The 23,779-nt window shown below is 33.5% G+C and overlaps 1 protein-coding gene across 4 annotated transcripts in view; it reads right to left on the bottom strand.

Annotated features, from left to right (window-relative positions):
- Positions 1 to 20,791, bottom strand: part of LOC118199566 (telomerase protein component 1-like) — a 507,852-nt gene extending 487,061 nt beyond the window's left edge. For 2 of the 4 annotated variants that reach the window (XM_085808431.1, XM_085808432.1), the window contains exons 1-2: positions 20,642 to 20,791; positions 4,263 to 4,406 (exon numbers count right to left, since the gene is read on the bottom strand). In XM_085808431.1, coding sequence (XP_085664557.1) covers positions 4,263 to 4,406; positions 20,642 to 20,655 — 158 coding nt within the window. In that variant the 5' untranslated portion in view covers positions 20,656 to 20,791. Of the gene's footprint in view, positions 1 to 4,262; positions 4,407 to 20,542 lie in introns of all 4 variants that reach the window. The other 2 variants (XM_085808434.1, XM_085808433.1) reach the window with 2 other exon arrangements.
- Positions 20,792 to 23,779: the final 2,988 nt, after the last annotated feature.

Raw genomic sequence — 23,779 nt, 5'->3', positions numbered from 1 at the left:
AAAAAGAGCCAATACGGATAAACATATTTTTAATCAATTTTTGAAAAAGGACAAAATTGTACCTTTTGAGGATATTTCTTCTTCATTATGGAATAAGCTAAACATTTCAGATGATTCAGATTTAATTTGATATAAAATCTGCTGATGGAAATATTTTATTGCTCAGTTTTAATCTACAGCCTAAAGTTGGGAAATCTATCTAACTATCACTTCATATGAATACAGCAGTGTCTCTTGGACAAGAAGCTGTTGAAATGGGAGTATGTAAAAATATATTAAATGGAAATACTAAACTTACTTTATGGACTGAATTTGAACACATTTATGGCTATGTCAAAAGCATAGTAATTAAAAACATTAAAATCGAACTATGACTTACCACTATATAACTAGGAAGCATATGTTGAATTAAAATTATTTGAGAATCTTACTTGAGGAATAGAACATTTTATTTTGGAACAAATTAAGATGCGTAATAAAAGTAAAATGGCTAGAAGGTACCAGTCTTTGCTTATTCGTTATACATTATCCCACCAGCCACAGAGCGTAAAATCGCTGAACACTGGTAGTTCCGACTTGGGTTCGAATTCGGGCGAAGGGGCTGGCTGCAAGGGAATTTTCGTGATTTTTCCCATGTATACCGTGTATATGAGCCAGTTTGCCTTAGAAAGTCCTCTGTGAAAGCATACCTCACGCAAATACCCTAGTGTGTTTTGCTATAATAAACTAAATAAATCGAATCATATTGTTATACATTAAGTAAAGTTGCTTCTATGACAGTCAACTAATCTGCTTTCCATGCATTGACCACTTCTGAAAAATCCTAGGCTTGTTAAAGCTTGATGTATCAATGAACAATGAAGCTAATTACAAGTATGTAAAAGGTAAAGTTAAAAATTTACTGGGGCATTAGCAATTCGTGAATTTATATATTGATGAGGTTCGAGTGAAAAATGTGACATAGAAAGGTAAAATAATAATAATAATAATTGACTTTCCTAAGAATCTTGAACGTATTGAAGCATTATCTGTTCAGTCTTTTATGATTTCTTCTTTATTATCAGATTATAAGGATATCATTACATTAGTAATAATTCGCTTGCTGTAATGCAGCACAAAATAACGCTTTATTTAATTTATGTTGGCAAATCCCAAGAGGATTCAAGGAAATTTTAATTTTTTTGCGACCTTTTTATCTCCATTTCTTTTTGTTAGATAATTACTGAAAGGAATAAAAAATAAATTTGCATACTTTTTAAAAGCTCTGAAGTATTTATAGTTTTAAACCATTGGATATATTACTGATCCTTCATTCAAGTTATTCTTAAAATTAAAAACAACAATAATTATTAATAATTATAGTGTTTGATAAGGTAATAAAAAATCGTTTTTATGTCTTTTAATTGGTTAAATAGGGTTTATATTTTGTCAGTTAATTATTTATACTTTGGAATCCTTTCATTCCTTTCCTTCATATCTGCAAAAATAAACCTGCGAAATTTGGGATCAGTGAAATCAACAGTAAATTTTGTAAATATATTTTTAAGAGTAGTTATTAAAGAATTTCATTTTAGTATTTAGTGGAAGTAAGAACAATCAAACTGTAAAGATTTATTTATGTTAATAAATAGCAATCTTTATTTATTTTAAAACTGTTTTTCAGCAAATCTTAAAATGTCATTACTGCGCAGAATAAAAATAATTGTACACAATATCGTAAAACACTGGCTAGAAAATTTCATGAATATTTCTTAAAGTAATACCTCTGAAGCTATCAATCTTAACTATAAATGTATAAACGACCTTTTATATACGTTTATCCATAAATCTCTGAAAATTTAATTACTATGCATTATTTAAAACAAAAGAATCTAAGCATTTAACGAAACGCGCATATTAAGCCGAAGTAAAGTCGTGGAAGACTCAGACGCCTTCCGTGACGTCACTCGTAGCTAACCAGGCCATGTTATATCCAGTTCACCATGCTAGTGCTCACCCTTAGAAGAGGGAAGCCACTGCATCAGCAACATTTAGGACTACGTTTGCATAAAATCGGAAATTGAAGAAAACAACATTCTTAGTTTTTAGCCTTTAAAATACAATCTTTGTAAATCAGTACAATTCTTGGCATGTTCACACAGCTACTTCATTCCTTTGTAGAACTCATCTTTTGAAATACCAGTCTCTGGTTACAGTTTTCTGAAGCTCATCAATGTTTTTAAAATAATAATCTTTGAGATTAGACTTTAAAGAAGAAAAAAGTAGTTGAAAACTGTGACACTTTTCTTTCCTAGAACCTGAATGATGAGAATGGAAATGCGCGATGCTGCATTTCTGTGCAGCAGAAATCAGTTATTTGATGAAGCATTTTCCAGCCTAACACGAATTTTTATCAGAAGCCTGTCCATAACGTCTTTATATAATATGGGGTTCATCATCTGTCCCTCAAGAATAAATTATTTCTGAATTATCCCTTTTCAATTAAAAAAGGTCAAAACGTTGGCCTCTACTAGAGATTTATGAAATCAAATACATTGCTGTGGCTATCATGAATCTTCTTCAACCCAAGCAAATGACTGCAGTTTTTCTCATGATCATACACAAAGTACCAAATTTTATCTCTAGTCACAAGGCGCTTGGAAAAAAAACCAGGATTAAAGTCTTTTGTTTGATTCAAATTACAAAATAAGTTAATTCAATCTTCTCTTCTGACGTCAATGCATGACAGACAAATGAAGAATAAATTACCGTATTTGACGACATAATAAAACGCACTTTTTTTCTTAGATTTGGTCTCAAAAAAGTTACCTGTGTCTTATACGTGAAGGACACTGGTTAACTTTTAATACTGAAAGCTATTTTTAGCCCAGATAAAGGCCTAGACACACATAACTTTTTCTACATCCGCCATAATTATTTTGCACATGCATGAAATATCTGTCGCCAAACAGCAGCAAAGCTCGAAGCTGATGTCGAAGTTCGAACAGGTTCGACGGACACATTACATCTATGGAGCCTTTTTTTCTTTACATAGACATTCTTTGACTCAGCCGACACACGTGTCGGTATCGGTGCTACTCTGTATAAACGTGTCGGTATCAGTGCTTAAAACTATTTGTTTTAAAAAAATACCCTGGAAAATATGACTACAGGAAACAAGAGATTAAGCTATACAATTCAGTATAAACTAGGAGTGTTAAACTATGCCAAAGTGCATGGAAACAGAGCAGCAGCAAGGCATTTCGGTCCACCACCTACCGAAAAAATGATACGTACTTGGCGACTGCAGGAAGATCAACTGAAACTGCTAAAAAACAAAAATATAACCCTCGATGCCCAGCTTTATCTTGGCCCGAACTTAAAAATGCCATAAAAATGTGGGTGACAGATAAGACAAAATCTAGGATAAGTGTTTCAACTAAAATGATAATCAATGAGGCCAAAGGATTTGCAGAAAAACATGGGAATCAGACCTTTTCAGGGTCTGAGGGCTGTAGACTATTGAAACTTTTTTCCCTTGCGTGCGGCCTTCTAAATAAGAGTGCGTCTTATATGCCGTCAAATACGGTAGTCTTTTTTTTTTTTTAAAGATTTTCTTGAAAGTTTTGTGTAGAGTGTCTTTACTTCTGTTAAGCTCATCAGCTATTACTCAAAAAGACAGGTAGCAACTTTTCAGCAACAACTGCCGAACTTTCACAATCTTTACATCTGGCCAAGACTGCAAAAGCGACTACTCCAATGTTCATCATCAACATCTTTGTGCCCATTAAGAAAATCATTGGATTGTGTTAATGCTTCATATCCATATGCCTTTCACAACTCAAACGTCTCCATTTCTATTTTCTTCACTTTATCACAAGATTTTACTCTGCTTAGCTTTCGAGTCCCTGACAGATGTCCACTAGATCAAAGCAAATGATTAATAGCACAGAAACTTCTGTCCGTAAGCAGATGTTATTTTAGGAAAAGCAACTTCAGATAGCCATGTAATAAGTGCTGTAAATTATCCTCTGGCAGGTCTGCTGAAATTTAGTTTAAAAAAATTAATTCTAAAACTTTGAAGACACACTGTGTATATTTGCTGAAGGGCTGTCCACTTCTGAAAAGGCTATTTGTCAACAAACAAATTTTGTAATCTAGTATCTGTGCATTTTAAACCATCAGACATAATTACAAGATTATGGTATGACAAAATAAATAAAATAAAAACATAACTAGAAATATGTTTTAATTGAAAAATGCATTACAGATGGCTAACTTACTCGTCTAGCAAGAAATTTTCACAGTTTATTAAGTCTTCTCGGAGTCTTTCAGCTGAATGAAAGAGAAACTTGTTTTTGGTAGATGTAAGTTTCGTCTCCTTCAGATAGATATTATTTAAAGACATTTTACTTTTTAGATCCAACCTGAAAATTAATACAAAAAACAAAATGATTATGACACAAAACTATATTTTCAATTCATTTGTAGCTAAATACATTAAAACCCAATTAATCACAAGGCCCTGCATTTTCCAAGACAAACCTGTAAATACTATATTTCATAAAAAAAACTTTGCTATGAATATTGTATTAAGGGCATTAAGAAAAGAAAAAAAAAATATGTGAAGCTTCTAATATGGATACCCTTGTTAGTAGTTAAGTTGAAGTTAAGAATCAACAGGAAAAGAACTTTAACTTAAAATTTAACTGTTAATAAAATTAACATAATCCTTACAACTTGCAGTTATGTTTTTGTTACACTTTTTAAGTGACCATTTAAGTGACCATCAGCATTTAAGTTTAAAAAAGTTTTAAGTCAGCATTTAAGTGACCATCAGCTTGAAGTGTTAATAAATGGTTTTTATATCAACCTTTTGTTTCAGTTGTAATACTTGTAGCTAGAAAGCCATAAGGTATGAAAAGTCATCTGATGGTCTCTGCAGTTACTTTGGGTGATCTGTTATTTTAAAGCAATAGCATAACTAAAGAATATGTATTGTTAAGATGGAAAACTTCGCAGCAGCAGGAGTGGCTCCCTTCGAACGAAAAGGGAAACAGCTGCGCATGCGTGAAATATCTGTCGCCAAAAAGCACAAAGCTCGAAGCTAATGTCAAAGTTCGAACAGGTTCGCCGGTCACATTTATCAAGAGTTTAAAGCTGTGCGACTACATTTTTTTCCTCCTCCATATTGATGGATATAAAATCAGACATCAAACTGCGATATGGATAATGCAAGTTCAACAGCCAGTGAAAGTGAAACTCCACCTAATTTTCTTATTCATCTTAACCCATGTTCCTCAATTTCCTATACATGTCGAGGAGGAGGAAAATGTTGGCCAGGTCCGGTACATCACAGAGGGGGAAATTCTCACCAACAGGTTCCATCGCCAAATCCCTTAGGGAATTTCCCTCTTCTTTCTAGTGGTGTAGAAGACAAACTGATTCACATTACATCTATGGAACCTTACCTTCTTTACATAGACGTTCTTTGGTACAACCATATATCATGCAAATTAATTAATTTATTATTATTGGTCCCCCCTTCCGAATTAGCGAATACCAATCACAGATGTCGGTTTTTGAGTATAACATAAAAAAGGCACTTTCTTCTTTTAAGGAAAAACAGCATAATAACACTTTGACACATTCTCAGATTCTGTAAATACAAAATTTGAATCTTATGTTGAAGGATTAATAAAGCATTTTGCTTCCTGAATTTACAGCATTTGCTTTTGCAATTCAACATTTTCACTTAATCCTCACGAATCACAAAGGAAAGCTCACATAAATATTCATTTCTTAAATATTGTCATAATGCTATGAAACTTTCAGTCTTTAATATTCTTACTCAATGCCTCCATCTAATTTTTAATCTTGTCTCTAAAACAAACAGTTGACTTGGACTGGATTATTCGATTACAAGAAAAGCACACTTGGGAAATCTGCAAAGATGAGCATGGATGACTTTCTAACATGGCTTCCCACAAAAAACTGACTCAAATTTATTTTTATACAAGAACAATTACAAAAACTTATGAACATGCACATTCATCAGCCAGGAACAGAATTTAGGGAAAATTGCAATTTACAATAAAATTTACAATTGCAGGTCTTGCTTTTTCCTGCTTTACAAAAAAGGCTTTTGGGAAAACGTAATTTTTCAAAAGTATTCTGTGCATTCAGATGACAACCATCACTGACTTGGATAAAAGAAAATGATCTCCTCGTGTCACAAATGAATTTTGAAGGATGTTTTGGATCCGGATTAGCAGCTGCTTTGAGTAAAACCTGGGAATGATTATTTCCTGAGTTCTGGGTATGCACATTTCAAACATATAAAAAGGAATGTGCAGAAACAGTAATGAGCTTTATGAGCCTTTTGGGGGGATCGTGCAAACCATTTGCAAAATTTGTTTCTAATTTTTAAGCTCTTGCTTTTTTATTTGTTTGTTTGCTTGTTCATTTATTCCAAGAAAAATACAGCTTGCATGTCATAATCATAAAAAAAAATAAATAATAAAAAAAAACCCTTAATTCAGTGGCGCAAATAGCCCTAATGGGCCTAGGCCTGCAGTGCCCTGAAATCTGCTTGCTTGACCGTGGGCCCCGGACAACAGCTTATTGTACAGAAGAAGGCATAGAACATGTTAAAATTACTACTGGTATTCCAAGAGGTAACAGACAGATTGAGCGAATGCATACAACTTTAATTCCTGGTTTGTCGAAATTATCACATGAGAATTCAATGAAATGGTTTAAATATGTTCCAGATGTCCAGAGAATAATCAACAGTACAAATACAAGAAGTACAAAATATTCACCATTTGAGCTTCTCATAGGCACGACAATAAAGAAGAAGGAAAATCTAAGAATTAGTGAGATATTAAATGAAGAATATCTAAATAGTTGATGCAAGAACGTGATGAAATGAGGGAAGATGCGAAAAACAACATTTTGAAGTTACAAGAGGAGAATCGTAAACAGTTTAACAAAAGACAGAAGAAACCGAAACTGTACAAGACTGGCGACTTGGTAGCCATTCAGAGAACTCAGTATGGGACTGGTTTGAAACTATGACCTAAGTTTCATGGACTGTATAAAGTCATAGCTGTTAAATCAAATGATAGGAAGTCGAAAAAGTAGGATGCCATGAAGGACCGAATTTGACATCTACTCCGGCTGAGCATATGAAGCCATGGTCAAATTGATTGATGATTGTATCAGCTCAAATATAAGGACCTGATACTCTTTTTTTTTTTTTTTTTATTCTCTTTTTAGGTACCTCATAATGATGGTGATGATTGAGCACTTAACAGACATTGAGAACGATGCCCTGCAAGATGGCCGGACCTGTGAAGATCATCGACGGCTGATGCTGAATTAGTGAATACCAAGCGAGGTGACATCATCACCACTTAGCACAGTGCAGAGCAATCGAGACAGACAACCGTTGGAAGTGCTGGAGACGAGACGCGTTCCAGACGAGCGGATATCTGAGATGGAATGGAAGCAGACAGATGATCCACAGGTCCATCAAGATGTTTGTCCATAGTAGTGTTATGTGGGCAAGATGTGCCTTTGAATATTTATTAAGGACTGAGTATTAGCCATTGTTATATGATGCCGGTATAACTGTCAGACTTTCTTTCACCATGAGATTACCAGCTGAACTTTTAATGCTTACTTTTTATCTTTTATTTCAATATTAGTAAATTAATTTCAATATTAGTTTAATTTTAATATTAGTAAAATAAAGCAGTAATTTATGCTTTGAACGTGCTCTACCACGTTTTTCGAAAGTAAATACCACATGTATGTGTATTACTGATAACTATAATAGCATTCTGCAAGATGACCACATTCTAACCCAAGAGTGATCATCCAATATGTACCACAGCCACTAAATTGTCTAGTTTCGCTCTTTATGTCCTTCGTATGCCAAACGAGTTATTATACATCCGTTTCTTATTCCATTAGGAAAACTACTTTCTTCGGAAAAAAAAAAAAAAAAACTCATCATTAACTCAAGGTGATTTGTACACCAAAGCACATCAAATGATGCTATTTGTTCGCCATCCCATAAGATGCCTTTAGACTCTTTAGGTTAACAGGCACTTTGAATGGTCTATCACATTTCCATATTGTTTATATTAATATATTTATTCCCTGTTCTTTTTAGCTTGGATGGTACTGCAATCGTTCACATTAATTTTGAAAGTAACTGTTCAATGTATCCATCTGTACATGCCCTTTTTCTCCCCCATAACTTTGTAGATCTTATATAATTAATCTTAGAATAGAACAAAACATATGAACAAAATCTGCTGAATATATTACAAGGGTCAATTTCAATGGGTTGGCAGACTTCAATGGGTCAATAATAATAATAATAAGTCAATAATAATAATAATTGAGTCAATAACTGGCGAGTGCTTTTGGAATTACTGTACAAAACATATACATAAAGTTTTATATAACTTTTCTTGTATTTTATATTTTCTGTCTCATAGAATATGATTTACTTAGCGAATTTAGAGAACTGGATATAAAGTAAATTTTTATTCATTTTTGCTCAAGTTTTTACTTCTTATCTTTGTAACTTCACAATTTTATTAATAAAAAGAGTATTAATAAACTGATGCACACTTTTACGTCAGAATATTTTTAGCAAACTTCAAAAAGCCTTGACAGAATAAATCTATTATGCAAACTAGAATTCACCATCATGCTGCCCTTTCTAAGATCACCTCAACACAAAAACAATCAACAAAATTTTTGGCAATAATACATTGAATCAGAATCATCGTTTCACATGCAGGTACTAACGAGTTTTATCCTGTAAATTAATTTGAGCCTATGGCCTTTCGCATTTGATGTTTCATTTAAATCAGTGGGTGCATTTGCCCCGCTGCCTGCAGGTGAGAAAAAAGTATGACTGAAGTATTCATCAAGTATCTGGTAGCCCTTAGTAACTAAACATGTCTTATATCTTTCAATCTTGCCTACTGAATTACATTTAATTTTGAAAACCCATTTACAATCTACAATGTTCTTATCATAAGGTTTATCTGTTATTTCCCATGGGTACAACTCTAATATACGCCCTAATTTCACCAAATGTGGCGATATGTGTTCTGCGCTGGTTTTTGGCGCGATTGCGTGTTCTATGGCAACCCTGTCGGCGTTGAAAAATCTTTCGTTGGAGCTCGTTGGTTCGCCTCTGTGTCTGAGAAGATGGGAGGGAAAGATAAAATGGTAGTTGTTGAATTGAAGTTCGGAAAAAGGAAATATGATTGTGGCTATCCTGTTGAGGGGTAGTTGGTATTTAGAAGTGCGGAAAGAGGGTCTGGGAGATTATTTTTAATGGCAGTGCATGATAGAAGTAGGGATTTGTGATTTTATTTATTTGTGAACCATAGTATAAATTTTCTGGATAGTGTGTCTGGCTGTCATGTAAATACGATAGTGATTACGTGGCGGTATGAAATTTATATTTCTGCTATTCGAAAATGCATTAATTCATGGTAAGTGCATTTTATTTTATCCTTGTTCTTATTTTGTAGAATGTTATTTATGTTCATTGGTTCTGTAGTATGAATTTCTCTCGTTATTGTTGTTTTTTTAAATTGTTTGAAATTTATTTTAGTTTATTTTGTTGTTTAGTGTCTAGACTGTACAATTTGTAGATGTTTTTTAAAATTGAAACAGAACGCTGTGTACATGGTATTATTTGAAATATATTGTTGTTATGTTATTTTATTAAAGCGAGGAGTGCGAAGATCGTAGATTCCTTCCTTGCCTAAATTGTGCAATTCGTAGAATTTTTTTTAAGTTTAAACAGGATGCTGTGTACATGGTATTCTTTGAAATTTATTGTTGTTATGTTAATTTATTAAAGCGAGGTCTGCGTAGTTTGTAGATTCGTTCGTTGCCTACCTTGTGCTAAGTTAAAACATGTTACTGTGTACATGGATTCTTGTCAAATATTTTTGGTTAGAAACTTTACGTTTTTGCTATCTAAATTTTTTGTTTTTGTTTCGGATTTTTAGCTAAATTGTGTGTTCAAAACGTAGTTTTTGCATGTGCGAAAACCGCGTTTTGGGAGACATTTTAGGCTAAAAGTTCAAGATGTAAACAAAAAATTTAGATAGTAATATGGCAGCGTGAAGTTTCTCGCCAAAAATATTTGGCGAGAAATTTGGCGACTTGAGGGCGCATATCAGAGTAGTTCCTTCCCATGTTTTGTTTTTAATATGACCTAATATAGTCTCACACATAGAATCCTTCCAATGGTTTGCATCATTACCCTTTAATGCTTCATCAATGGTTTTCGGTACAGAATACACATCATTTGTTGCCACTGCTAAAGCTTTAACAAAGCACATACGATTTAAATTTGGCATTCGCACTTCTGGCATCCTGTGTGTGTCAAAGTCTTGATAAATTTTCGGGAATGTAAGTTTTCTGTTTCTGGTCAACATAGGTAGCTCATCAATTATACTACTGTTATTGTGGCTATCATTTTGAGCAGTACTATGTTCATCGTAATCAGATTTAATACTCGCATTAGTTAACTCAAAATGATCAGACTGAGAACTATCATTAACCATCCCTTCCAATTCACTATTCTGATCATCAGCTATTGCGTTCTCAGTATCTGAAAATGTCATAATCACGCTCCCACTGAATGAGGATTCATCGGTTGATCTTTACATTATGGTAACTTGGCGTTTTTTTGGCGAAAATTTGGTGACCAACTCTCCTACAGCAACCCTCTATTTTTTTTTCCCGCCGCCATTTTGTCTTCACGAAGTAAAGACATGTTTCTTTTCTTTTTATCTACTGAACACTTCTTCCAACAATCTACTAGCCGAATTACACTTATGCTAGAAATTTTATCTAACAAAACTGCTTAATCATGACAAATATTCACTGCAAAATTGGGGAAAAGTGCCCAATACCATACTCCTTACGCGTTTTTCAAAATAACACATACACATAAACCATGTACACGCCGACTTATTTTTACTTAACATCCCAGAATTGCACAAAAATGGCATTGCACACACTCTTCACTATATCCATGTACACTGCTTTTTTCTCATAAATTAGAAAAATTTCATGAAAATACATGACAATTTTCTCAATCTTTAAACCCGGTAAAAAGAACATATATGAAATTACCTGATCGCGAAAAAGTATTTACCCTTTCCAAATATCAACATTTCCACATATAAAATAAATAAAATATCCAAAAAATTTATCTCTAAATCATCTATTACATTATACACGTCACCAACGAATTCATACCGCAAGCATTACAAATACTTAGTATCAAATATTTAAATTATTTCCATGCACGTTTACTTCAACTTAAACGTGTACCAAATTCCTACAAACATAAAATTCACAAAATAACTATCATTTAATTAAAATATCACTAAACCATGTACACGTTGACTTATTTTTACTTAAAAAAACATCCCAGAATTGCACAAAAATGGCATTGCGCACACTCTTCACTATATCCATGTACACTGCTTTTTTCTCATAAATTAGAAAAATTTCACGAAAATACATGACAATTTTCTCAATCTTTAAACCCGGTAAAAAGAACATATATGAAATTACCTGATCGCGAAAAAGTATTTACCCTTTCCAAATATGAACATTTCCACATATAAAATAAATAAAATATCCAAAAACTTTTATCTCTAAATCATCTATTACATTATACACGTCACCAACGAATTCATACCGCAAGCATTACAAATATTTAGTATCAAATATTTAAATTATTTCCATGCACGTTTAACTTCAACTAAAACGTATACCAAATTCCTACAAACATAAAATTCACAAAATAACTATCATTTAATTAAAATATAATTAAATTCAAAAACACTACTTAAAATATAAATGAGCACATACATTAAATTAATACATACATAAATACCCATTTCGAATTCACTTTAGTTACGGCCATGGGATCCAAAAATTCACGAACACTGTTTCACACAACACAGAATAAAGCCAAATACAAAATTTCCAGATTTTTTCCCGATTTCCCCCCTTTTCCGATTAAAGAACCGTAATTCGTCCAATAATATCACATGACATATCCCATGATCTCTCACTTCCCTCACACAAAATAATGCGTAATCGGAACTGAGTACTGCTCACATTATTACCAAAGTGCCAGGTAGTAACCTTTATCGCCTCCAAAATGTCGCCAAACTACCAGTTACCATATTGTAAAGATCAACCGATTCATCATTTAATTTTGGCATATTACTTGCCTTTTTGTAGTACACTCCCTTTTCCAAAAATTGTACATCTTATGCATTTATTATTTCAAGTCTTGGGATCTATTAATTGATAGCCTTTTCTATCGCGACAAACATTAATTCCTTTGCTTTTATATCCCACTTTTTACGTTTTTTGTTTTGGAGTGTGAGCAAATGCACGACATCCAAACACTCTCAAGTATTCTAAATTTGGCTTATCACCATGCCATTTTTCATTCAATTAAAGTGTTTATACTTTCTTAAACTTAATCACTTTATCATCATAACAGCATATCGTATACAGAAAAAAAGTCTTTAATCCGGACTCGTCGGGACTTCAGCGATTCCGGATTATAGATCATCAGTTTAAATCTGGTAAGATGGCATGCAGAAATTATAAAATTAAAAATATGAAACCGTAATTTATGAAATAAAGAGCAACTATGATCTAAAGGGTATCAAAATTTACAAAAAAAGCTTAATATTTATTTGTTTACTTTATTAAACATTTCTTTCAACGTGCGCATGCGTAAAGCATACATTACGCATAGTCGAAATTAGAAAATTGCATCCAGAAAACTATTTGATGTGTATTCGTGATATTTATAATGATGAGGAATTTGATTTAAGTCATGTCAAAGACGGAGTACATCGAGATGAAATACTACATTTAGTAAGGAATTATAAGCCGAATAAAACTGCAATTTTTGTGCAATTCTGGAATTTTTTTTAAGTTAAAATAGGTCAACGTGTACATGGATGACACCGTGTATGTGTTATTCTTAAAAACGCGGCAAGGAGTGGGCGATTCTCCATTTTGTCACAATTTCGCTTCTAATCTTTGTCATGATTAAGCACTTTTGTTCCATAAAAGTTCTAGCATAAGCGTAATTCGGTTGATCTTTACAATATGGTAACTGGTAGTTTGGCGACATTTTGGAGGCGATAAAGGTTACTACCTGGCACTTTGGTAATAATGTGAGCAGTACTCAGTTCCGATTACGCATTATTTTGCGTGAGGGAAGTGAGAGATCATGGGATATGTCATGTGATATTAATGGACGAATTACGGTTCTTTAATCGGAAAAGGGGGGAAATCAGGAAAAAATGTGGAAATTTTGTATTTAGCTTTATACTGTGTTGTGTGAAACAGTGTTGTTTAATTTTTGGATCCCATGGCCCTAACTAAAGTTAATTCGAAATGGGTATTTAGGCAATGTGATAAAGAGAAGTTTGCTTTTTATTTAGCGGAGGAAGTATGGAGGAAAAATTCGCAGAAAAAATCTTTCAATAATTTTATTGAATGAATTAGAAAAGTGTATCCGCCACGTAATCAAGATTCTGAAGAAGATTAGGTAAGTTAGTATTTTTAATTATTTGAGGATATTATTTTTATGCATTGTTCTAAATATAAGGTGGAAAGGAATTTGGTATTATTGGGAAAATTGTTATTAGCAATGATTTAGTTTAAAGTAATTAGGATTGTAAGGTAATTTTTATTAATTTAATGTATGTGCTCATTTATATTTTAACTAGTGGTTTTGAATTTAATTATATTTTAATGAAATGATAGTTATTTTGTGAATTTTATGTTTGTACGTATTTGGTATACGTTTAAGTTGAAATAAACGTGCATGGAAATAATTTAAATATTTGAGACTAAGTATTTGTTTGGTGACGTGTATAATGTAATAGATGATTTAGAGGTAAAAGTTTTTGGATATTTTATTTATTTTATATGTGGAAATGTTCATATTTGTAAAGGGTAAATACTTTTCCGCGATCAGGTAATTTCATATATGTTCTTTTTACCGGGTTTAAAGATTGAGAAAATTGTCATGTATTTTCGTGAAATTTTTCTAATTTATGAGAAAAAAGCAGTGTACAGGGATATAGTGAAGGGTGTGCGCAATGTCATTTTTGTGCAATTCTGGGATGTTTTTTTAAGTAAAAATAAGTCGGCGTGTACATGGTTTAGTGATATTTTAATTAAATGATAGTTATTTTGTGAATTTTATGTTTGTAGGAATTTGGTATACGTTTAAATTGAAGTAAACGTGCATGGAAATAATTTAAATATTTGATACTAAGTATTTGTAATGCTTGCGGTATGAATTCGTTGGTGACGTGTATAATGTAATAGATGATTTACAGGTAAAAGTTTTTGGATATTTTATTTATTTTATATGTGGAAATGTTCATATTTGTAAAGGGTAAATACTTTTTCGCGATCAGGTAATTTCATATATGTTCTTTTTACCGGGTTTAAAGATTGAGAAAATTGTCATGTATTTCCGTGAAATTTTTGTAATTTATGAGAAAAAAGCAGTGTACATGGATATAGTGAAGAGTGTGCGCAATGCCATTTTTGTGCAATTCTGGGATGTTTTTTTAAGTAAAAATAAGTCGGCATGTACATGGTTTATGTGTATGTGTTATTTTGAAAAACGCGTAAGGAGTATGGTATTGTGCACTTTTTCCCAATTTTGCAGTGAATATTTGTCATGATTAAGCAGTTTTGTTTGATAAAATTTCTAGCATAAGTGTAATTCGGCTAGTAGATTGTTGGAAGAAGTGTTCAGTAGATAAGAAGAAAAGAAACATGTCTTTACTTCGTGAAGACAAAATGGCGGCGGGGAAAAAAATAGAGGGTTGCTGTAGGAGAGTTGGTTGCCAAATTTTCGCAAAAAAATCGCCAAGTTACCATAATGTAAAGATCAACCCGTAATTCAGCTAGCAGATTGCTGGGAAAAAATGTTGAGGGGGGGAGAAACATGCCTTTACTTCGTGAAAACAAAATGGCGTCCAAACAAAAACTAGCAGGTTGCTGTAGCAGGGTTGGTCGCCAAATTTTCACGAAAAAATTGCCAAGTTACCATAATCCAAAGATTAACCAAAAAATTTTGTAAAAGAATTTTCTTTTTTTTTTTTTCCAATATAGAATTAGATCATAGAAAAAGGTTGTCAGAATACTGAAACTGAAGAATAATGATATAAAAGGAAAATTTTGAAAATTAATACAGTCAAAAGTCTTTAATCCGGACTCATCGGGATCATCGGTTTTTCCAGATTATAGATCATCAGTTTAAATCTGGTAGGATGGCATGCAGAAATTATAAAATTAAAAATATGAAACAGTAATGTTTAATAAAGTAAACTAATAAATATAAAGCTCTTTTTTTGTGAATTTTGATACCCTTTAGATCATAATTGCTCTTTATGACATTTCTTCCCACGCGCACATGCGTAAAGCATACATTACGCATAGTCAAAATTAGAAAATTGCAACCAGAAAACTATTTGATGTGTATTTGTGATATTTATAATGACGAGGAAATTGATTTAAATCATATCGGAGTACATCGAGATGAAGCACTACATTTAGTAACGAATTATAAGAAGAATAAAATAAAAACGGTTGATCTTTACATTATGGTAACTTAAAGTTTTTTTGGCTAAAATTTGGTGACCAACTCTCCTACAGCAACCCTTTATTTTTTTTTCCCGCCGCCATTTTGTCTTCACGAAGTAAAGACATGTTTCTTTTCTTTTTATCTACTGAACACTTCTTCCAACAATCTACTAGCCGAATTACACTTATGCTAGAAATTTTATCTAACAAAACTGCTTAATCATGACAAATATTCACTGCAAAATTGGGGAAAAGTGCACAATACCATACTCCTTACGCGTTTTTCAAAATAACACATACACATAAACCATGTACACGCCAACTTATTTTTACTTATAAAAACATCCCAGAATTGCACAAAAATGGCATTGCGCACACTCTTCACTATATCCATGTACGCTGCTTTTATCTCATAAATTAGAAAAATTTCACGAAAATACATGACAATTTTCTCAATCTTTAAACCCGGTAAAAAGAACATATATGAAATTACCTGATCGCGAAAAAGTATTTACCCTTTCCAAATATCAACATTTCCACATATAAAATAAATAAAATATCCAAAAACTTTTACCTCTAAATCATCTATTACATTATGCACGTCACCAACGAATTCATACCGCAAGCATTACAAATACTTAGTATCAAATATTTAAATTATTTCCATGCACGTTTACTTCAATTTAAACGTATACCAAATTCCTACAAACATAAAATTCACAAAATAACTATCATTTAATTAAAATATCACTAAACCATGTACACGCCGACTTATTTTTACTTAAAAAAACATCCCAGAATTGCACAAAAATGACATTGCGCACACCCTTCACTATATCCATGTACACTGCTTTTTTCTCATAAATTAGAAATACATGACAATTTTCTCAATCTTTAAACCCGGTAAAAAGAACATATATGAAATTACCTGATCGCGAAAAAGTAATGAACATTTCCACATATAAAATAAATAAAATATCCAAAAACTTTTAACTCTAAATCATCTATTACATTATGCATGTCACCAACGAATTCATACCGCAACCATTACAAATACTTATTGTCAGATATTTAAATTATTTCCATGCACGTTTACTTCAACTAAATCGTATACCAAATTCCTACAAACATAAAATTCACAAAATAACTATCATTTAATTAAAATATAATTAAATTCAAAAACACTACTTAAAATATAAATGAGCACATACATTAAATTAATACATACATAAATACCCATTTCGAATTCACTTTAGTTACGGCCATGGGATCCAAAAATTCACGAACACTGTTTCACACAACACAGAATAAAGCCAAATACAAAATTTGCAGATTTTTTCCCGATTCCCCCCTTTTCCGATTAAAGAACCGTAATTCGTCCATTAATATCACATGACATATCCCATGATCTCTCATTTCCCTCACACAAAATAATGCGTAATCGGAACTGAGTACTGCTCACATTATTACCAAAGTGCCAGGTAGTAACCTTTATCGCCTCCAAAATGTCGCCAAACTACCAGTTACCATATTGTAAAGATCAACCATAAAAACATCTGCCCTGAAGATAAGGATAGTGCTGACAGATCAACGTCCAGTTCATTGCGTGCCGCGTCGCCCCCCCCCCCCCCGACCACAGAGCAATGTGAAATTGATGAACATATTTCGGAATGATTAGAGAATCAAAGGATATGCCTTTATCCATTTTTTGCAGCAATTCCATTTTTTGTTTGATGGACATCGGAACATGCATTTGCAGATCCTTTGGTAGCTTCAGAATCGGAAATTCTTTTTGACATATTAGAAAGATCAAGCTTACTTTTATAAAATTGCTCTAACAGTCTGCAAAAAAATAATAAGCCGGATCCAATTAGAAGATTAAAGAACAATGCAATCTGCAACGTTAACTGAAATAGATAATTAGATACTTTTAGCTTAGCTTATACCGTCCATTATACATTACACGCACATGCGTAAACTTTTATGCGCATGCATAGACACATATGCGCATGCGTAAAGATGCACAGAAAGTTTGTAGCTTTGAGGTCCGGATTACGGACGTCCGGATTAAAGACTTTTGACTGTATTGGTTAAATTATGCTTTATTTTATAAAATACAAAGGTAAAACATATATATATACTAATGAAAATATTTGCAAAATGTAATATTTTGCACCACTGCTGAACATTTTCAATAAAAGCTGAAATTTCAGATTCATCACTATCTGTAGAGGAATCCGAGAAATTCTCATCAGTTTTGCTATAACTATCTTCAATATAATTGAAATTAGAATCAGAACTACTATCAGTGTCAGAAATATCATCAGTAATATAGGTTATATCACTTGCGAAACCCTTCCTGCCAGACATCTTTGAGCTCTGAAAAGCGTGTGCAAAATGTTACATTACGCATTCTTGTATATTTGGCAGAATTGTTGACAATTAACGCCATCTGTTATCTCAAATCTAAATAAACAATTAAACATCACGGAAAAGCCGAAAGGAAACCTTGAACAGGGAAAGAGCGGGTTGCACAGTTAAATAGACGGCAAAATTTCAACCCGTGGAAATCGCGGGTTGAACAAATTTTGCTACTTTTACATTGCCTGCGATGAACTTTTATGATAACTGTAAAAATGAAATAAAAAATAAATTTGTAAAATGAGGTTAAATTAATTGATAATGTTAAGCTCTCAAGAATTATTCGCCTAGGATGAGACATGCCTTCGTGAAAAGCATGAATTTGAAAAGAAATTTTATGATAACAGTAAATATAAGATGAATGTCAAACAAAAATACATTTGGAAATAAATGTAAAATACTGTTAAGTTAATTGAATATTGCACGTTACAAAAACCTACAGCATTAATTCAGGAAGTTAATAAAGACCAATAGGAGTCAAAAGAGAATAACATCTATTTCCCCATATGCTTTTTCAAGGCCCCAGTAAATAAATTCTCACATATTGGGCACAAAGCTCACACCACATGCTTTTTTAAGTCCCCAGTAAATAATTGCTTGCATAATTGGAGACAAAGTGAACAAATTTCACACATTCTGCAGCACTTCACTTACGCATTGCTGAAGTCTGAATTCATCGCAAAGCCTGATGTTCTTTGGCCAAGAGACGAAGGTTACCATACTGAAAATATGCCTACTGCGCATGCGTGAAGCATAAACCATGCTAAGGCTAGATGCTACTTAAACACCTCCAAAAGAGTTCAAACCTGGTAACCCAATGGATTCACATGTTCAGAGGTAACAACCACTCATCTTACATTATTTTTGGTTCCTTACATTGCTGTTCATAATTTTGCATGTTGTAGCATCACATTCATTGTTTATCTTTGTATGTGTAAGTTACTCCTCACTTATTCACTATAATATTACCTGATTTCCATGATATCTTTACTGAATTTTTTAACAGCGAATACATGGAATAATTATCATTCAATTAAGGAAGTTGTCAGAAACAGATGCTTGTCTACAGTGATGCGTCTCAGAAAGATTACCATCTACATCAAAAACATGCTCACAGCAAACAGATCAACAGAGATTCTGATGTCACTGATTAAGAAGCACGTGACAAGGGGAAAGTTATTAAGACTGATGAATGGCAGATATGTCCATTCTTAGGCAGGCATGAGTATTACGTACATCAGACTGTTAATCACCTCATAAATTTCCTTCACTGGTACATATACCCCAGTCCAAAGAATCAAACAGGGAGTTGCTGAAAATAAAATTACAAAAAAAGTGGTCTTCACAAGGAAAATGTAACTGATCACATACTCGAATGCCTACTTTGGTGTAAAGTTAAACATAACAGCAAGGAAATTTACAGAAATTTTAAATGCAATTAAATATTTTAGGGTAATACATCACCGGCAATTTACTTAATGGCATAGATTTTGTTTGGTTAGAGTTGACTGTAGGGTACCCCTTGTATTATCATGAAATTGTTTCATTTATCGCCAAGTTGTTGTTTCATTTATGACAACCTGAGTAGTTGAAGCCTATGAAAACCCTATTATGACGTAATTGATTGTGGCGAATTTGAATCATAGAAAAAATTTGAAAAGTGTGTGACGGATTTGGGGTAAGGGCTTGCGTGTGATGGATTAGTACATTGTTATTTTGTGATTTACACGGTAAATTGGCCGAATGTGGTAAGATAAATTTGAAGTTTCTGTAGGACTTGGAAGGAAAGAGAAAAAAGCATTAATTGACTGGTGTGTAAATCGATGTTTACTTAGTAGCCATTAATATGTGCCCTGTTTGGAGGAAGGAAATGCGTATGGTAACATCGGATATTTTCGAATGGAGGATATTTTTTACTCTTATTTTGGGAATTTATGTGGCGACACCAGTATACAGATTCTAGTTCAGATAGTTTGGATGCTGTTAAGGAATTTTCTTTGACTGAAGACGCGTGAATTCGTAAATAAGGTAGGTGGATATTTCCTTCGTGTAGTGCTAAGATGAATTTCCCTCTTCATGTTATTTCATTGTTTGATTTAAAATGTTGTTTATCCAGATTATATATATTTTTGTTGGCTGCTCCTTTGACTTTTTAAGTGAATATAGTTCGATGTGTACAAGGGAGTGCACAAAGCCTTGTTAGTGGAATTCTCTGATGTTTTTTAAGTGAAAATAGGTCGATGTGTACATGGATACTTTGTGCAATTCTTTGTCTTGTTATTTTGGCTTTGTGTAGTGGTGATTTTTGGCCCAAAATAACAAATCAAAGAATTGCACAAACTCGGTATCCATTTACTGCCAAATATCGCCAAGGTGTACCCTAAAATATACTTTTACCAAAATATTTACTAGCGAAAGTAAGAGTACCAAAAATGCTTACCGGCCAAAGTGAAACTAACACAAATCTCTGAAATAAAAAATTTAATGATGCATTAAATTAGATAGAATTTAACGCCTTTTAAAACGCCATTTTACTTACATGCACAAAAACATTCATTACTTTTTTTAAACCAAGTAGGGCCAAAATTACACTACGATAACAAACTTCAAAGCACCGCCTCAATCATTTCGATCGGCGCTAAATCCCCAAACATGTCGACTAGCGTCTACGGAGAGAAGGCAACTTATGGGATCATGATCTGACCCTCTCGTCTTACGCGCCTCTCGGTTTGCGCATCATGTGACGTTTACAGATGTTTACATGTCAAAAATGTGTCTATTTACACTGTGCATTATTTGACTTCGTGTGTTTTATGCTTCGTTAATATGTGAATTTTGCTTTCACATATTTATAATAAACTGAAAAATCTTTCAATAAAAGGCCCGTCTCACGGCCAAATACTTAGGAATATTGTGAGGATTCTGAGCAATTGCTTCAGAATATTAGAATATATAGCATCAATTTAAATGAGCTGGGGGATGATATCAATGATCATTCAAGACAATGGATCTGAAATTCACAGTTCCGCTTTGATTACGATTAGTAACATCTTTCAGAAAACTATAATTTCAAAATCTTTCAATTGTTCTATTTGCAAATGATGGTATTCGTGGTTCATTTTTGTTTACTGTTACAACTTCGCTAAATCAAAACGAGCAGATGAATAAAACAGAATTAAAGTTCTTACCTTAATAAAGTGTAATCCAAGCTGCGGAGGTAAGGAACACGATCATTATATTAGCAAACACAAAATAACATATTTATTAGGTATATGAAGGAAAAAATATCTAGAGATGATTACAAGCGTTGTTTACTATCCATTGCATAATGCGAGAAGTGAGTCATACAAGGAGAGAATGTTTCTCCTTTTTTTTTTTCGGGGGGGGGATCAAGTCCAATCACAGTTAGCGGGGGTGAGGGGGGAAACTAACGTCGGAGTTGCACAGCCTCATCGCCTCCGTTATGAATTGCTCCACAATCTCCCACTCGATGAGCTGTTTTGTCCACAGTAAGCCCGATTCCTTTTAATAAAAACTCCAGCTGTTGTCTGGGCAAAGGTTTTGTGAACATGTCTGCATACATCATTTTACTGTTGCAGTGTATTAATTTAACAATCCCTTGATTTTGCAGATCACATACGTAGTGATATTTCACATCGATGTGTTTGGTGTAACTGCTTCCTTTCTCTTTTCGGGAAAGATTTATGCATGATATATTGTCCTCGAATACGATGTTCGCTTCCTGTTGTGCGAAACCTAAATCTCCCATCAGTTGTCTAATCCATTGTAGCTCCTGCAATGTTAAGGCTAGAGCGATGTATTCGGCTTCTGTCGAAGATAGGGCGACACAATTTTGTTTCTTGCTTCCCCATGATACCGTACTGTTTCCTATTTGAAATATATATCCAGATGTGGATTTTCTGTCAGAGGTATCTCCTGCCCAATCAGCGTCACTGTAAACTTTTATGACTGGTGCACCATTGGATTTTAGATGTAATTTGTAATTAATTGTAGCTCTCAGATATCGTATGATTTTAATGATACCGTTCCAGTCCGATGTTGATGGATTTTCTACTTTTCTGCTAAGTATTCCAACAGAATTTGCTATGTCAGGTCTTGATACTGTTGCTAAATATAAAAGTGCTCCCACTGCTTCCCTATACTTCCGATTATCGGGAAAAACGTCATCCTGGTTGTTTTGGTTCTTCGTAAAATTCGTAGTCATGGGTGTATAGCTTAGTTTCTTTGGTGACTCTCCGTCGAATTTTTCGATCATACTATTAATCTTGTTAGCTTGATGAAGTTTAAATCTTCCGTCTTTTTCTCTTTTGATTTCAATTCCTAGATATGTAGACACTTCTCCAAGATTTCGAATGTTGAAATATTCTTTGAGAATTCGTTCAACTTCTTGAATTGATTCACACTTGTCGCTCGCGACTAATATGTCATCAACGTAAACGATTGTGTAAGTTCTTGCGTTTTTCTCGATTAGTGTGAAGGAACATGGATCAGCCTTTCCTTGAACGTATCCTTGTTTGCGCAGGATTTCAGCTATCTTGTGATTCCAGTTTCTGGCTGCCTGTTTTAATCCGTAGATACTTTTATTCAGAAGCAGAGATGTAGCCTTCTGGTTGCTTCATATATATATTTTCTTTCAGATTTCCATATAGAAACGCTGTTTTTACATCGAAGTGATTTACGTGCATTTTCTTTTGAGCTGCTATTGCCAAAATAGTCCTTATTGTTGTATACTTTACGACTGGTGCGAATGTTTCGTCGTAGTCGTGCCCAAGTTTTTGGCAATAGCCTTTAGCTACTAAACGAGCTTTATATCTGATAATATTTCCTGAAGCGTTGGATTTTGTTTTAAATGTCCATTTGTTTCCAATTGCTTGCTTTCCTTTTGGAAAATCGACTAGTTCCCATGTTTTGTTCCTCTTCAGTGCTTCCATTTCTTCTTTCGTAGATTTTAACCACAGTTCCTTTTCTTTGGTAGGAAAAGTGTGAAGTTCTTCCCAGTCTTTAGGAACTTTGATTTCTTCATTCTTAGCCATGTATGAGAATCTGTTTGGTGGGATTCCTTTAGTCGTTCTGTGGGATCTTCTCGGTAATGGGGGAATTTCTTGTTTCAATTACTTTCTCTGTAGTATCATTTGGACGTGGTTCTATCAATTTATTTTCTTTAAAAGGCCATTCTATTTCCTCATGCTGATCATTTAATTGACAAGGCATTTCTTCTTTTTTGTTTTCATCGAATATTACGCTTCTTCTGATCACGACGTTTGCATGTGGCATGTAAATTCTATATCCTTTAGTACGGTCACTATATCCAACAAGAATTCCTTTTTCTGCTCTTTCATCTAGTTTGCTTCTTTTTTGCTTTGGAACTCGACAATAAGCTGTGCTGCCGAAGACTCTGATATGGCTTAGGTTCGGCTTCTTATTATTCCATAGTTCATACGGTGTTTTTTCAACTGATCTTGATGGTAGCCTGTTTTGTAGATAGGTGGCTGTCATCACGGCTTCACCCCAAAATTCTCTTTTGAGTCCTGAATCGAGTAATAGGCATCTTGTCATTTCCATTAAGTATCGATTTTTTCTTTCTGCTCTACCGTTCTGTTGCGGTGAATGTGTTACGGAGGTTTGATGTTCGAGTCCCTCTTCCTTTAGACAGTCT

The sequence above is a fragment of the Stegodyphus dumicola genome, chromosome X1 (genome assembly GCF_044657685.1).
Source record: "Stegodyphus dumicola isolate Sdum_Otavi_A_Nest chromosome X1, ASM4465768v1".
In the NCBI taxonomy this organism is placed as follows: Eukaryota; Metazoa; Arthropoda; class Arachnida; order Araneae; family Eresidae; genus Stegodyphus; species Stegodyphus dumicola.
The sequence above is the reverse complement of the archived record's forward strand: the minus strand, read 5'-3'. Positions and strand labels throughout refer to the sequence as shown.